This window comes from Zingiber officinale, chromosome 3B (assembly GCF_018446385.1).
Source record: "Zingiber officinale cultivar Zhangliang chromosome 3B, Zo_v1.1, whole genome shotgun sequence".
Classification (NCBI taxonomy): domain Eukaryota; kingdom Viridiplantae; phylum Streptophyta; class Magnoliopsida; order Zingiberales; family Zingiberaceae; genus Zingiber; species Zingiber officinale.
Genome location: NC_055991.1, coordinates 125,767,964 through 125,785,077, shown reverse-complemented (window position 1 = coordinate 125,785,077; position 17,114 = coordinate 125,767,964). Strand labels below are relative to the sequence as shown.

The 17,114-nt window shown below is 37.4% G+C and overlaps 4 protein-coding genes across 8 annotated transcripts; all 4 read left to right on the top strand.

The window, feature by feature from the left end:
- On the top strand, window positions 1-3,134 carry LOC121968586 (NEP1-interacting protein 1-like). Of its 5 annotated transcripts, none has more exons than XM_042518905.1 (6): window positions 1-78; window positions 307-473; window positions 1,380-1,558; window positions 2,163-2,246; window positions 2,346-2,513; window positions 2,831-3,134. In XM_042518905.1, the coding sequence occupies exons 2-6, from the start codon at window positions 317-319 to the stop codon at window positions 2,951-2,953; spliced, it is 711 nt and encodes a 236-aa protein (XP_042374839.1). In that variant the 5' UTR covers window positions 1-78; window positions 307-316; the 3' UTR covers window positions 2,954-3,134. The 5 variants fall into 5 exon arrangements, with proteins under 5 accessions (XP_042374839.1, XP_042374841.1, XP_042374838.1 ...); XM_042518904.1 differs by lacking the exon at window positions 1-78 and adding an exon at window positions 92-199; XM_042518907.1 differs by lacking the exon at window positions 1-78 and having other exon boundaries at window positions 89-427.
- A 1,012-nt stretch (window positions 3,135-4,146) lies between these two features.
- On the top strand, window positions 4,147-10,697 carry LOC121967609 (la-related protein 1B-like). Its single transcript, XM_042517935.1, has 6 exons — window positions 4,147-4,845; window positions 4,957-5,521; window positions 5,613-5,763; window positions 5,852-5,942; window positions 9,802-9,873; window positions 9,978-10,697. Exons 1-6 carry the CDS (start codon window positions 4,429-4,431, stop codon window positions 10,302-10,304), a joined length of 1,623 nt encoding a protein of 540 aa, XP_042373869.1. The 5' UTR covers window positions 4,147-4,428; the 3' UTR covers window positions 10,305-10,697.
- An 813-nt stretch (window positions 10,698-11,510) lies between these two features.
- LOC121967611 (SKP1-like protein 1A) lies at window positions 11,511-14,780 on the top strand. The gene is made up of 2 exons (XM_042517937.1): window positions 11,511-11,940; window positions 14,376-14,780. Exons 1-2 carry the CDS (start codon window positions 11,623-11,625, stop codon window positions 14,547-14,549), a joined length of 492 nt encoding a protein of 163 aa, XP_042373871.1. The 5' UTR covers window positions 11,511-11,622; the 3' UTR covers window positions 14,550-14,780.
- An 808-nt stretch (window positions 14,781-15,588) lies between these two features.
- Window positions 15,589-16,639, top strand: LOC121967610 (protein AF-17-like). Its single transcript, XM_042517936.1, has 2 exons — window positions 15,589-15,755; window positions 15,825-16,639. The coding sequence occupies exons 1-2, from the start codon at window positions 15,722-15,724 to the stop codon at window positions 16,292-16,294; spliced, it is 504 nt and encodes a 167-aa protein (XP_042373870.1). The 5' UTR covers window positions 15,589-15,721; the 3' UTR covers window positions 16,295-16,639.
- Window positions 16,640-17,114: the final 475 nt, after the last annotated feature.

Here is a 17,114-nt window from a genome sequence, read left to right as displayed (position 1 = left end):
AACTCGGCAGTTATTGCTTTCGTAGACCATTCATCACACGAGACTTGTGAGCTCGCCTAGAGAAGTCCGTTTTGAGAGGTACGCGAATTCCGTGTTCAAAAATCAAAAATAAAAAAACCACGGCACGACCTCTTCAAACCACCACGAGCCTGTGCTGCTACTGCACCACGCTACGCTAAGCCAACGGCCACGGAAGGGGGTTTCCCTTTTGCATTAATTGCTTCTTCTTCTTCCTTCAGCATCCGCCTTCCCTCTGTCCCCCTTCTCTTTCTATATTATCATCACTTTGGCTTCCTCCATCAGCAGATCGAAAACAATGGACGGATTCGCCCGCACTGCTTCCTTCAGATCCTCCACTTCGTTCCCGTCTTCGGCGGCCATGAGAGGCAGGGAGAGAGGCAGCCGCCGATGCACTGTGTCTTTCGTGGTAAAAAGAGTCGCTTGTGCCGTTTTCATCTGTGTTTTTGCAATAGGTTGGGCTTTTCCTTCTTTTTTTTTACCCCTTTCGTTTTGTTCTTCATTTTTGTCTCCATTCCTTCGACTATCTGTCTTTTTTTATTTATTTATTTCTTGTTTGTTAGTTGAATCGCTTAATCATAGCCTGCAAAGGTATCCCGTCTGTATGCGATTATTATCGATTTTAGTTACATTCGACTATGCTTCATCTGATTTCCGTAGCAGGGAGAGGAACAAATGGGAGAGAATCGGAACCGTATTACTCAGCGCGCCTGCCTCTTTCTAAAGCTGTCATATCCGGGTTGCTGCAAGTTTACTTTTTATTGCAATTTATTTGGTGATCTATTGAATAAGTCATTTAATGGCCGTTCCTTTTACTCACTTGCTTTTTGTAATTTTTTTATTTACATATCCAACTTAGGCCTAATACTAGAGGTGACCCGGCGACCCACCTAAATGGTATATCTATAATGTTAGACTTGACTAATGGTTTCCACCGAAATTTGATTAACGATCTCCTGAAGCAACCTAGACAGATCAATTTCTTACAAGTATCTGCACTTTATTGAATCCGAGCAACTATATGGGTTGGCACAAGTTTATAAGAAAAAATATGATCGATTGTCAAACCTACTAAAGAACAGGATATTATTCGAATTGTAAATTTTCATGTGATATCTCTTAGTTTGAGAAAAGAAATGGTAGTTAACAAAAGGGATGGGTGCCGCATGTCATTGATACGCTGCTCTTTAACTAGCTTTTTCATTAGAGGACTTAAACATCTCATAATCAATCTACCTTTACAGAAGAAAAATGTTCTACGGGTTATTCTTTCTCTAACTTCTATTTCTTTTTATTTTGGAAGTTTTCTTTATTTAGGGTTCATTTATTGAGTTTGATGTTTTTATTTTCCTTATGTGCAGTTGGTTCATTAGTAGGGGCAATCACTGGTGCTCTTATTGGCCTAGCTACTGAGAGCGGATTACTACGTGGGGCTGGAATTGGAGCTATTTCAGGGGCAGTCTTCTCCATTGAAGCTGTTGAGTCATCTCTATATTTATGGAGATCCAGAGAGTCAGGAATTTGGAGTGTTTTATATGTGGTAAGTCAGACTAATCAAATAGCTTTGATCAAGAAAACTTCACTATAATTTGCTTGGGTGATGAAAATCATTGCAGTCTAGAAAAAGGATTTGTTGCACGGCATTATATTTCTCATTTTCGATGGCTTATTAAAACTGAAAGTAAATGGCTAAAAAATGGTGAAGTAGTCAAATTAATTGAGGGCTTAAACAGTATGCACCTTCAATATCCAGGTATTATGAGTATAAACAGTTTGGCAGCTTATAATATGTTTGCAAAGATAGGGCTCAAGCAATATAAACTTGCTACAAGTCATTGATGTACATATTAATTGAGGACTTAACCAGTTAGTAATATTTCTGAAATCCAATAAAACTTTACACAAGTTTTGGTTGCATAACATGGCGGAATATGTTATCCTATATCATGGCTGAGTCATTATCTTTTATGGTTTAATCAATATGAATTTGCAGTTACTTAAATGATCTTGCTATATGTATATATTGAGGAGTTAAAACAGTACCATTACTCTAAAATTTTAACTATTAGATTATTCAAAACAACAAGCATTTATTTGTATTTTGTTTTTTTCTGAAAAGTATTTCGAACTTCATTCTCTTGCAGTTCGACATAATATGTAGCCTATTTAGTGGAAGAATTGTTCGGGAAAAGGTTGGCCCAGCAATGCAGAATGCTGTACAAAGCCAGGTACTTGCTCTTTCTGAGTTGTAAATAAGCAAGCAATTGCAAGGAAGATGCCCATGCTACACTCTACTAATCTAATTTAAAAACTTTACTCAATCGCAGATCAGTGCTATTGACTTGCCTTCTGTAGAGCCCTCTGATTTATTCGCAACAGATAGCATGACAGGAGGGTTATCCATGGATTCTGTGACAAGGCTCCCAAAGATCAAAATTACTGCAGCTAATATTGAAGCTGCAGGTGACAAATTCTGCTGTTCAGTATGCCTGCAGGTAGATTTCCTTGTTCATATATACAATCTAGATGTGCTTTAGTTATTCTTTAAAGTTGCTTTCATAAAATTGCAATCAAACTATTAAAAAGCAAATGCATCTGATAAGGTACATGAACTACATTTGTCAAAGTCTATGAATCGCTACCATTATTAAGTGTTCTATGCTTACAACTTTTTTAAAAATAACTAAGGTAAATGTTAACTTTCAGGAGTAATGAATCAACAATTCCGCTTGCATAATTTGTTATAGCTTTGTGGAAAACAACATGACATCTGAGCATGTTTTGACCAACGATTTTGTGATTGTGGTTTCAGGACTTCGAAACTGATGAAACAGTGAGATGTCTGCCTCATTGCCAACATTTGTTCCATTTGCCATGCATCGATAGCTGGCTCATCAGGCATGGCTCTTGTCCACTTTGTAGAAGAGATATCTAGATTTTCTCTCTCTCTGTAAATTCCAGAATCCAGAGAGTAGCTTGGGCTCTATCTTTTAGCAGTGTGTTTGCTTATATATTTTCTTTCACATCCTACTTGTTTACCTTTTGCTGGCACACATCTTTCTGTATCTTGCGACTGTAGCTGTAGAGTGCTTAATATTAGATGCTTTAGTTTGTAGTCTAATTAGCAAAATCCTTTTTTTTTTCTTACATATGAAAATATTACAAAATATGATGGGATCAGATTGTGAGGCAATTCATGTTTTTTTGTGTTCAACTTTGATGATTGATACATAAAGTGAATAAGACAGGATGAGATTGTTGAAGCACTTAGTTCAACGATCCATAAGATTTTGGGTAAATTTGTATGCACTCCCTAATCATAAACTCATCTTAGCATTCAGTCCTCATCCATAATATATTTTCTATCAAATTGAGTACGATTCTTTTTTCACCTCAATTGGATGGAAAATATACTAGATTTTCTTTAAATGATACTCAATTTGATGAAAAATATACTAGATTTTTTTTAAATGGTAAATGGTGCTGAATTTACGAGGAATTATATTAAACAAGAAAAAAATCGTGCTCAATTTAATAGAAAATATATTCAATTCTAGTTTAATGTGCTGAATTTGATAGGAATTATACTCATTTTTAGATTATTTGTACCGAAAAAATATGAGGATTAATTTTGATAGAAAATATATTCGATTATAGTATAAAGTACTGGATTCTAGTATAAAGTGCTGAATTTAACTCCCTGCATATTCATTTTTTAACTTTTTATACCTAAAAAACTGAGGGGTAATTTAGGTAATAATATTTACACGAGGGAGTTTATAGTGGTTTTCTGTTACAATGATATATAATTTTGTCATCGCTTTATTTTACTAAATATGAATATTTTTAGTCATTTAAAATAGGTGAAATTTATAATAAACTTCAGATTTCATTTTTAAATTTTGTACAGTCAAGTGAAAAATAAAAAGTCGAGTTTAAATCATGATTTCTAAGTACATCTGTTTATCTAATAATTTAATTTTAGTAATAGATTTGTTACTTATTAAATACTTTTGAATAAAATTTAATCTAAATTGCCCAAAATAATTTGACGATATGTAAACATTGTTTTGTTAAATAATAAAATAAAATGTAATAAAATTAGAGTAATAAACGGACGGCGCGAGAGCTGCACAAGAGGAGAGAGACCCTCGCTCTCTCGTAGGTCGTAGCTCTCCCTCGGGGCTCCGTAGCCCGTAGGCTGAAGTGACTTTTTGTTTTTGTCCCCTTCCGGGTCTCGGCTCCCGGCTGCTCCCGTAGCCCGTCGGTTGCGGTGATTGTTTTTTTGTACCATCGTCGGAGTCTTGTTGGCGAAGAAAACCACCTATTATATTCCTTTACCTTCTCTACATCCCATCGCCGGCCAAGTTCCCGCATTCGTCACGCTATCCCTAACCCCTCCTCTGTCTCATGGCCGCCGCCGCCGCCGCCGCCGCTGCTGATCCTTCTTCCCCCTCCCTCTCCCCGCGTGCCTCATTGGCCGCCCGCCACCCTTGGCCTCTGGTCAACGGGGCGGAGCCCGAGGGTCCTGCCGCCGATGTCCTGCCTTCGCCTTCCTCCCCATCGCCAGCCGTCGCGATCGCCGACCTGGAGATCTCAGATCGATCTCCCCAGGAGGTGCATGCAGAAGAATGGTTTACGGACGCCGCACAAGGTACGAAGCAGGCTTGGAAGCGGCCGGACAACGTGTCGGCGAAAGCGGGCGGAGCGGTGATGGGGGGAGCCGCGTCCTGGCCCGCTCTCTCCGAGACCGCCAAACCCTCCCCCAAATCGTCTTCGTCCGATACGCTGAAATCGCTTGCTGAGGCGCCTCTCTCTGCGCCCGCGGTGAGATTTTCCTGGTTTTGGTCAAAATCCCATAGGTTTTGTAATGACATCGATCTAAGCAACTGCACGTGCTGTTCCGGTAATTTATTTATGATTCTTTATCCTGCTTAGGGTACTACGATTTCTACTTCTTCGCCAAAACCAAACTCTAATCCATATCTGTCCCGGAATCATACGACTCCTGCCCGTCAGAAAACAATGAAACGTGGCGGGGGCAGCAATATTAGTAGCAGCTTCGCATCTGGTGATGGTGGGATGACACTGCCTTCACCATCACCGACTTTATCACCTATGGCAAATTCGGAGAAGCATGCACCTTCAGAAATCCCATTCTCACCTCGAGACCAGATTACCAGGAAGAACACGAATTGGGACCGTGGAAATACCCTAGGAAGGTCGGTATTACATGCCAATGATGGTAGCGACCTTAAAAGCTATGGTGGCTACCGGAGGTGGAACAATGGTGGGGGTGCTGGTTCTCACAACAACTATAATAATCACCGTGATGTTGAGCGCGGAGTCTATGATGGATATCGTCGGAATGCAGGTGGCACAGATGCCCGCATGCAGCCACGGAATGCCAGGCTCCTCAGGCCGCCTACTTCACCAGTGGCGCCTCCTTTCCTCGGTCCTCCTCCTCAGGTGGGGCCTTTTGGCAATCAGATTGTTTTTCCTGGTACGTTATCCCATCTTGATCTTTGATCTGGTATTCTCCTAGCTAGTTTAGGTATCGTTTACCTGTCATGGCGGTTTAATCTGCCTTTCAGATGTACCTTCTCCTGTCTTTTATATTGCTACTCAGCCACCTCCTGGAGGTGTGCCCTTTGTACCTCATCCAGCAGTGCTTCCTCAGATGTTTATTCCAACTATTGATCCGCAGCGTTCTAATTTATTGAAGCAGATAGATTATTATTTCAGGTGAACATCCCTTTTGCTATTTGATATGGTTATTATTGACATAATTTAAGGCGTGTTTGATTTCAGCAATTGCTTTTCCATCCTTCAGTGCAGAAAACTTGTGCAGAGACGTTTATCTGAGGCAGAATATGGATGAACAAGGATGGGTCCCAGTGTCTCTGATTGCTGGTTTTAATAGAGTAACTTATAACCGTTTACTGTTTTTTGTTTTCCTGCAATTACTTCATGTTCATACCATGTATCCTTTGGTTCTCTAGTTGTGTTGCCTTTGTAGTGTGTAGTGCAACATGAACTGTCATTGGCATGTTTAACATAATGTTATTCTAAACATTCCTTCTCAATTATCAAAGAGCAGGTAGTACTTTTCTGCATAATTGTCATAAGCTTCCTATTTAATAGGTTGCAGTGATATTTCCTTAGTTATGAATTACTCTCGGTGCATTTTTGTTCGTGATTTTGAAGCAAGTGTGCAAGGTTCTTCGATTGTATTTTTTTTTTCTTTCATTTTTTATTAAGATCAACCAATATGTTTAAAATAAATAATTTGGTACATCTATTGTGTGTGTGTTAAAATTTTAAGGAGCAAGTATATAAATATAACAACTACAAATTGTGAATAAACTATTAGGGGTTTGCATATCCAATTTTTTGTAAAAAAATTAATTACTATTAATATCCAAATCTATTAATTTTAGTTTTATTAACTATTTAACAGGCATTAAGATCCTATCAATTCAACTTGTAAAATTATAATTTATATTTGTATTTTATCTCTTCTCCTTCCCTTCTCCACACCTTTCAAAATCTCAAGGTTTAATGCTTATCTCTCCATATTTAGAAGTTAGAACAATATAATCTTCATTCTTACACAATGATACTAAAATCATTTTTGAAATTCTGTGTTGTGTTGAGACATGATCAAAATTTATTGTTTTGGTAGATTACTGAAATGCAATACTAGTTGGCAGAGCTATTCTCTCCCATGTTACCTGTCCCAAGGAGTATAAAACACATCAAAGCATATCAAGATAAATTTAACTAATGGCACCTCAACCATTTTGTTAATCTAGATATTGTTATATTCTTGTTATTTCTCTAAACTTTTAATCCTATTGACTATTCGATTACTATAAACTATAAAGTGTGAAATTCATTTGAATTTATGTTAGCATACTGAAAATTACCAAGTATTAATACAGTATCGTATAATAAAATCTTATTTCAGTTGATTATCTATTTGTTGTAGTCCACTTCTTAGAAATAGAAAAGCTAAGTGGATGGAATTGAAGGAAGAAAACTCCTCTAAGTACATCGTGGCATGCTTTTCCATTTTTTTTTTTGACCTTTTCTCCAACTTATTTTCTTCTATAATATATTTACTCTTCTATACCTCTGTCTGAAAGTATTCTCTTTTGCAAATGGATAACATAGTCATATGATCATGGTCTAATTTCTACTTGATCTCTTTATTCATCATTTGCATATTGAGGTACTTAGCTGATGAAGGCAATGCCCATTACTTATCAGTGATGATCTAATTTTATTACCAACAAAATTAAAATTCTTATTCACAGGGCAATGTTTTTGGTGTTATTTTGCTCTGGGACCTAACATAACCCTTGATTTTTCCATTTCAGATTTGAGAGAGACTCAATGTAGCATGTTATGAAAAAGTCTATGGATAATGCATATATATATATATATATATATATATATATATATATATATATATATATATGGGATTTTTACCTGCACACCCACCGTGTGCGACCACAGGTGGGTGCCCCTCACAGCGGGGTGCCTAGAAGTGATTTGGGTGCCCGGACCTGTGAAAGGCGCCCACCGTGGTCGCACATGGTGGGCATGCAAGATATCAAACCCCTATATATATAGATCTATGTTTATGGCATTTGTTTTTGTAATGTTTCATACTGATTTTTTTAACAAGGTTGGTGAATATGCAAAACCATTGGTCTTTCCTCTTGTTGTTAGCTAGAGTAATCTCTATAATTGAATAGTTAGATTACTGTTATATGATAGGGTTCATATGTTCCAACTTTTTTTTATTATTTATCTGTTTACATAAGTTCACTGAAAATATATATATATATATATATATATATATATATATATATATATATATATATATATATATATATATATTTTTTTTTTTTTTTTTCAGTGAACTTATGTGCCTAATGGTAACCTTAAGCATGTTATGCAAAAATAGTCAGTATTTCATCTTTGTTACAGCAGGATGAATTAATTCTGAGAAAACATTGGGTGTCATACTCATTAGGTCAATATATCTTGATCCTTCCCAGGAGACTTTTTTAAAGAAACATTTTTCTTTCTTTCTTATGGACAAGATAAGCATTGCCTAATATGTTATATCTATCAGGATTGGGAGTGTTCTTCCGCATACTAGGAGGTAACCCATCTAGTGACAAAATAATAATAATAATAATAATAATAAATATTGCATATGCATTTTCTTAAAAAATTGAACAAATTTATGGAGTGCAGAGAAAATAATCTCATACAAGAAGTGAAAGTGCTAAACAAAGAACACCTTTCAACAATAGATAAATCAACCTTGGTATTCTCATGATTCCAAGGTCAGGGAGGAGGTTCACTAAATGATAAGCATAAATTCCTTACCTCTTCTATTAGAAATTCAAAGGATGACTTCTATTGTCCCAAATCAATAATTTCTTCTTCAAAATTCAAAAGCCTAATGTTTTCCCTCTTTTCTTTTTTGTCTTCTTCTTTTTCCTTTATTTTTCTCTCCATTTTTGTTATTTTCTAAACAGCAGCAACCAGCAACAATTTTTAATCAACAACAACCAGCAACTATTGACATAAGAGGAAGAACTTTTTTCTCTTCTATTTCTAAATGAAGAGGGGGTTGTTTGGTTGCTAGCTGGCATATATCACAAGAAAACTGATGAGAGAACCATTTGCTATAGTAACATTAGTAGGATGAGATATTGTCTGGGGTTTGAATCTCGACAAAGCCAAGGTAAATGTCTTTCATCAAAAAAAATTAGTAGGATGAGATATTGTTAAAGGTATTATCGAATATGGTCTGACACCCTTTGAGTTTAGAATCCATATTTTGGTTTTGGATATTTGTATGATACAAGCATTAAAATTATCTTCATCAACTAAGGAGGTCATGGACTAAATTGGTGAATTACTAGTAGTACGCTGATGAAGAAAGTGTTGGGGTTGCAAGGTTGCAAACATAGTCCCACATTGAAAATACATGAGAAAGATCATGAGTTTATAAGAGAAAAGATATTTCCATTGGCTTGAGGCCTTTTGGGTAGAGCCCGAGAGCAAAATCATGAGGCCTTATGTCCAAAGTGGACAATATTATGCAATTGTGGAGATATCTAAATTCTTTTCGATCCTACAAAAAGCATAGGCATTCATCAGCAAGGAATTTTCTTGAGCCATGACATTATGCTAGGTTGTGTGATACTGTCACATGCTCACTCCAGCTACCAGAGTCAAGGACAACTCAATTGATGATGGAATATCAGATGCATTGCCAAAGAAATAAATGCAAAAGAAGACTCTGGGATCCTCAGGGAAGAAACAGCTGTGAACAATACAATTTCGTAATGATGTAGTGCTCATGGAAAGGATGGATAAGATTCAAGTAGTCACAGATTGATAATGATGATAATATTCAGAATATCAGATGTTTAAGTATTTCTGAAATGATATTTACGAGCTTTAAGACTAATATGTTATAATCTATTTGCATTTGCAATTGGAGACTATGAATAGGCCATTTGCTTGCAAGGTCTGCATATGCTATTTGCGGCCTATTGTCCCTTAAAACTCTGAAACTACATTTGCTTCTACTTTCTACCCCTAGATACAAGTACTGTGATGTCAAACTTCAGGGATTCGTTACCAATTTATGGTCTCATATAATATTTTCTTTTTACTAAGATTTTCATATATTCTGCCAACGGTAGTGTTTTTCATGCCATTAACAAAACTTTACCTTTCTGTCTTTTCCAGGTCAAGCAATTAACAAACAGTATAGAATTTATATTAGAAACATTGCAGCTATCAGCGGTCCTTGAAGTACAGGTACCTTCATGTCGTGTCTCTTTGTTTGTGGATCGTTTTCTATATCATTTATATCTATCACTTTTTGCTAGACATTTTATTTTTCGTTTTGATTCTTATTGCAGGGTGATAAGATAAGGAAGCATCATGATTGGATGAATTGGGTCTTGCCGCCAACGGACAAACAGTCAGCTAATGTTTCTAGTCAATTGTCAACATCTCCAAACTTCAATAATCTGGCGGCTTGTCATGGAATAGGATATACTTACCAGAACAGCATGAGATTACCAAATCCTAGTGAGCTTCTTCTTAGCAGATCAGCATCTGGGAATTTGAGTAACCAGATAGAAGTGCCAGTAAATCACAATTGGGATGCAAATGGTCAAGTCATGATTGCAGATTCTGATAAGATCAAACCTGGACGAAGTTTACTCAGGAGCGACACATTTTGAAGTTGGTTCACTCTCGATGTTCAAGCATAGGTAAACATTTGCCATGCCAGAACTGGGAGGCTTTTCTGAGATTGAAGAATAAAAAACAATAAAAACTTGGAAAAAATCTATGAAAGGAGAAATTCGAACAACAAAAGAGAAACAGAAATAAAAGCTACTATTGTGAGGAGGTTTCATTTATGGACGGATGCCAGTACTTCTGCCTAACTCTCTTTGATTATTAGTATCTGCTACTTGGTTATTTTTGGATCAAACCATTTTTTTTCCTACTTGAGAGTCGTGCTACTCTAATTTTGAGTTCCTCGTTTCAGATGGTCGAAACACCCCGTAGGACATGACATTATTTTCGGTTCCCGTTGCCTAAGGAATTTTGCTGCATTAATTTTTGGCTAAGAATTTGAAGCTATTTTGCTAGGGTTTTCTGTGATGGATGCGATTCAATAGATGCCGACTTTATCAAAAACTTAAATGAATTGATCTGAGCCTATGCACTCATCAGGTTTTCTGTGAATCATATTCAATTATAACCTAGGACTTGCATATAGTTTGTAAGACGAGGAGCAGGTAGGATAGGAAGCCACAAGACAACTCAGGAACTTTGAGAGCTCGGGCAAGTTATGAACTCAATGGCTCTAGGATCTCGAGAACAGCTTATATAGGGACTGGATAAGTCGAGCCTGCGATGATTGATCATCAGGGTAAATCGAGACGTCGTAGTTGAGGTTCAAACCACATGTACCTGGGAGACAAATTAAATATCCTACCACGATATCATGATCCCACGATATCATGATCCCAAAGACAGACTCCGTTCAAATAGGAGAGCTTTGATTCGAAAGCTCAAATGACTCGATCAAAACTATTTTAAGAGATCAGACTTTTAGATTTGGAACATATATTACAACGTAAAGAAGCCACATACGTCTAGCTTGTGGAATTCGAAAACCCATACTATCATTTAACAAATTTGATTTATTAAATTTATTTATTAATTTATCTAATTACCTATGATTATATTAATATATATTGTATTCAAATATATTAAGAGATTACTTTAAATTTAAATTATTTACAGTGTATTAAAGTAAAGCATTATTATACATTGCATAAATCAGGAAGCGATCATTAATCAGAAAGTGGCAAATGTGATATTTTGAACAATGCTTGGACGTATAAAAATAAAGCGAATCCAGAGACTTCGAAAATCGCAACAGACGATACACCATCCCAAGGTCTCGGTTTCCTCTCCGGTTTGGTTTCATCGTCGATCGAAACCCTCTCCCACTCGAAACCCCTGCGGCGATCTGCAGCGCATCCAATGGCGTTGGACGGCCAAAAGAAGGTAACCCTGTTGAGCTCGGACGGGGAGGGGTTCGAGGTCGATGAGGCGGCGGCTGTGCAGTCGCAGACCATCCGCCACATGATCGAGGACGGCTGCGCCCATAGCAACATTCCTCTCCCCAATGTCACCTCTCAGATACTCGCCAAGGTGATCGAGTACTGCAACAAGCGCGTCGACGCTTACGGCAGCACCGGCCAAGATGGCGCCGCCGAGGGCGTGGAGGACGAAGGGTTCAAGGCCTGGGAAGCGGAGTTCGTGAACGTCGACCAGCCTACCCTCTTCGACCTCATCCTGGTTCGTTTCTCTCTCCCTTCTCACTTTCTTGAGACCACAGTTTGTAATTGATTGGTAATCCCCATTGGATATTCTTTTATTCCTCTTGATCTTGGATAAATTTCGGTTTCTTTCTCTGCGTGAACTAGTTCTTGTTGAAACAAATCCTGAATCTCTACCGAAATGTTGTTGAGTTCTTATTGATTGGGCAGCAGAACTCGGCGGTGTGTTTGCACACAAGTCGAGGCAGCACGCCTGGGCATTCCCACCGCCTCGTTTTTTTGCCATTGCCGCCACAACCTTTTAGGACATGCACATTGATTATAGAAGATCAAAGAGATTTTTCTTGTATTTCTCAATTTGGTGTCGAGGAAGAGGTTTAGCCAGGCTTATCTAGGTATCTCTGTTGTTATTATAGAAATTTTATTTCTCTATGTAGATGTAAGCATAAATTGAAAGGTATGTATTTGAGTAGATTGTTTTCATCTGTACATGGTATTTGGTGTATTGATATTCTCATCTTATACGAAGATTTTGTTAAGTGGCTTTACAATGAGCTCAGTGCATCAAATGTTACTCTATGTTGAGTTTTTTAAGGTGATAAATTATAGAACCTCTCTCTATGTTGAGTTTGTGGGGTTATTTTATTTAGAAAGAGACAAAACTTGAAATAAAAGCGAGGAAGATTGAAAGATGGAGGCAATAGGTAGCGTTAGAATATCTCTTGCCAATAATGTCAATATAGTGCCTCAAGTGGTTATAACATATCGCATCATATAGAGGTTGGAGTATTTTCAGTAACAAAAATCATCTCATTTCGATGCCATATAGGTTTTTCTAGTGCCTTGCGGATGAGTTAATTTGAACGAAGATATCAGATAATATGAACTTGTATCACTTGTGAGCTCTGAGCAAGGTTTTTTTTTCGTCTTCTTCAAATGTCTATATTTTGCTTAGATGGAGACTGGAAGAGTTTGTAAGGTGAAGGATCTTTGCATTCGAAGAGCTTGATGTGATGTTTTTCTTTTGTTCGCCTCATCGATGTTGAGATGGGAATCTTGGGAGGATGAAAACCTTGACTGTGTGTGAGCACCTAATAGGGCTAATGCTTAGATGTGATTGTGAATGTAGGACCAGGCCGAATCACATTATATCATTCTTGTGTTCCTTTGTTGTGTTTTTTGTGCCCATTTTATTGTGTCCAAGGAGGAAGCAGGTTGTATTTACTTGCAAACAAGATTTCAATATATTGTTTCTAACAGGGGAAATTTTGTTATGGGTTTTGGATGATGTGCTATTGTTGTACCAGCGTCAATAAATGCATGATAGTTTGATATGACACATTAGAGCATCTTATTGAGAGTAATCTTATGGTGGTTACCTGGTAGTGTTGTTGTCTTCAATCTCCATTTGCATGGGATGGATTACTAGATTAGAATTATGAAATAGTTGTGCAGGATGATTGCAGCAAAACGAACAAGCAATAAGGGAGATTAGGACAATACTAGAGGTTCATTAGTAGTATAGTGTAAGAGAATCAAAGATGCAAAATATTATTCCAATTTTACAAATAATCCATGTACCACTTGTTTTTTGTTTTGCAATATTCCTATATATAATGTTCTTGGGTGTTGAATTAATGTCAAATTTGTTACTTATTTTAGAAAATTCAGCAGTTTCATCTTGAATTTCCAGTGAATTCACTTGATAGAGAAGTTTATTTAGTGGGGTAGAAAGATGCAAATTCAAATTAGGAATTTGATTAGAAAGTCTCAAATTTTATGGGTTTTAAAATAAGTGAAATTTTATTTTAATTACTCATCGTAAATTGGGATCTTGTTTATTCACTGCTAAGTTTGAATAAGTAACTTTAGTAATCAGTTAGCTATCATCAACTTGAAGGAAAATTGGTCATGGTTGAGGCCTTTAAATGGGATCCTATTATCTCTTGATCTTGTCTTTCAACTTAATAAAATCTTGTTTTGCCTTTTGTTCATCTCGGTGCAATGCCAGGGAGTCACCCAATGATTTGAATGATCCTTGCCATCCTTACTTTTATGGTCAATGGCAACTATTCATCATGGATGATTATCCCACCTAAATTAAAAAAATTGACTATTTGAAATGAATATTGAAGTTACGCTCGAATTGGGCTATTTGAAAATATATATTTACCTAGGCATCTAGTTGATTGTTAGGGACTGTAGTTAATTGAACAATCTCAGGATTATATGACTGTCTAGGGAGGCATCAACTATGCAAACCAAGAAGTCTATGTTTTTAGTTTGTTTTTTTCTGTTCTCTCTCTCGCCTCAGTCTCATTTTATCTCTATACCCACCCAAGACCCTCTCTTTCATTTTTTTCCGTTGGATTTTCTTACGACTTTTTATGCTTTGTGCTGTCCGGCCACTTAACTTTGAATTCCACCTCTGATGATTCCTTTTTATGATTTCAGGCAGCAAACTATCTGGACATCAAACCGTTGCTAGATCTGACTTGCCAAAGTGTTGCCGATATGATTAAGGGCAAAACTCCAGCAGAAATTCGCAGGTCTTTCAATATAAAGAATGACTTTACACCTGAAGAAGAAGAAGAGATCCGCAGAGAGAACCAGTGGGCCTTTGAGTGATGTAAGGCCACTATAAAATCTGTCACTATTTCCCACTTAGTTCGACTTGATGTTTGCAACTCGAGAAACATCAATTTGTGGTTGGAGATGAATAGTTGCAATTAGTGGACGTCAATCTGTGGCAGCCACTTAGTTCTTATGGCTGGACAGTAATTGCAATTTGTGACCTTCTTCCTGTTTGTAGTTGGAGATGAATATGTGAAACTAGTAGGCAATGCTTTTCTCGGTAAATGATAGAAGAAAGCAGCATGTCTGATAATCGAGGATGCAAGAAAATATAGAAAACTGCTAGGACATTTTTCTCTTTTTTTTATTCGTAGGAGGAGGTGGCAGATAAGCTCAACGTCAAGAATACAAGGTATCCATTTATTCTTTTCCTTCGTATTTCGTTTAACATATTCTCTTTTTTTAAAAAAAAAAAACAGGAAAAAGAAAAAAAAAAGAGGTCATTGGATATGTATAATGATTAAAACAATTTGAAAAGATCACAAGAAGTCATTTTTCTCTGAAGGTGCCGAAGATTCGCCTGAAACCACAACTTGAAGAAAGAAATAAAGAAAACCATGTGGCCGTGGATTCTGATGTCGCGAGAGTGGTCGGTGCTCCACCAGCAAAGCACTTTCCTGATGTCATCATCAATCATTTTCCCCAAAAATGACATCGTTTTTTTTCTTCTAATTAAACAAAGTAAAGAAGTGCGAATAAATATTAGATATATATATCCAGATAGTTCATAACAGAATTACAAATTAAAATTAACTAGCTTGTGATTAAGCCAAGGCAAGTGGGATTATTTACAATTAATTGAAAAAAATAAAATATTGGCCAATATTTATTTGTGGCAAGTAGTTATAATAAATAAAGCACCACATACACGCGTATAATATTAAAGCCGGAGCGGGTTTCCGTCGCTTTCCGCGTGGCCCGCGAGAGCAACCCCGAGGAGGCAGATGGCCGTCCGATGGCGGCATCCCCTGCCATCGTACGGACCACATACAAAGGTCGGTCGCCGCCCCAGCACTAGCTCACACGTTATTATTATCATCTTTGTGTTTGTCTCGGGATTCCAAGTAGACGCGATCGCGTCGTCACCTAAACAACAAGATATCGATCATCGTCTATGGTGAGAGCGTCGAACGTCGATCCTCCTGCTGCTTGCTCCTCCTGTATAAATGAAGCAGCTAGCCATGGAACGTGCAGATGATCGTATGTAAATTGGTCTGGTAGGTTAATTTTCATTGAATTTGTTTATTGAAATGGAGAGCGTTATGGTAGATCAAGCCCGAAGAAGAGTCGTCGTTGATTCTTCGGGGGGAGGAGGAGGAGGAGGAGGAGGAGGAGGAGGAGGGTTTGCAATGAGGTCCAGACACACGTCTCTCAACTCATCATCCTTGAATCAACTCCTTCCTAATCACCAACATTTTGGACCTATATCGCATTATAATTTGCAGCAGCAGCAGATGAGTTATTGGGCCTCTCTTCCTCCTGCTTCTCTCCAGTTTCCCCCTCTTCTTCCTCTTCCTACCAAGGCAACGAGATCGACGGAGAAGCAAGCGAAGCCCGTGAATCAGAGGAAGGGAAGCGGCAGCTCTCAGGCGCGGGTAGAGAGGAAAGTGAAGGAGGAGGAGGAGTGCATTTACTCGCTTTCGCCGCCGCCCAGCGACCTTCCGCTGCCCAGTTTTGTTCTGACCATGCAGAAAAATAAAGGAGTTGCCGTGGAAGCTGCTGCGGGTGATGCACGATGAATATTGCAAATTAACGATGGTTGTTTTCTTTCTTTCTTTTTTTTTTATTTTTTTTAATCGACGGTAGGGAGGAGAACTACGTTGATGTGTAAATATGGAGATGTTTTTTTTTTCTTTCTTATTCGGCTTTGCATGTCCGAATTAATTTGTTCAAGGGGATGGATAAGTGCAAAGGACGAAGAATAAGCTACGGAAGAAAGAGAGGGGTAGGAGTTTTGGGATATATCCCTTTCTTTTATATAATTTTTATATATGTGAGTGAATTGTGTGTCACGGTAGATCATGAGGCTAATGCCCACGTGTATCCTTTTAAAAATTTTAAATAAAGTTTTAAATTTTTTCCAATGCATCATATATTCTAAAATTTCTATTAAACTTAATTAATGTTTAGTTTTTTTATAGCAATTTTCTATTAAATAAAAAGGGGTTACGAAGTCCAATTATGGAATTAGACACCTTATAGATTATCTCACCTTCCGAGTAGTGTTTCATCGACTTTCGACGGGAATTCAAGACTACCACATGGACCATCTAGAAAAACTGATGAATTTGCCCTCGGCTGCATGGTAAGAGGTGGAATAAACCGCTCAAAGTAACGAGAATTTAAATTTTATGCCGGACACTTTACAATTTAAAAAACTTTTAAATTATATTTTTGAATTGTCCGTCACGATCAAAGTACACTAACCGATTTATCTTGATCAGACCGATTATTTTAAAATTAATCGAATCAGTTATATATATATATACCGTCAAGCCAAGTCATTTCACAATCAAGGAATTATGGATTTTACATTGAATTCCGTTGCTGGTAAATTTT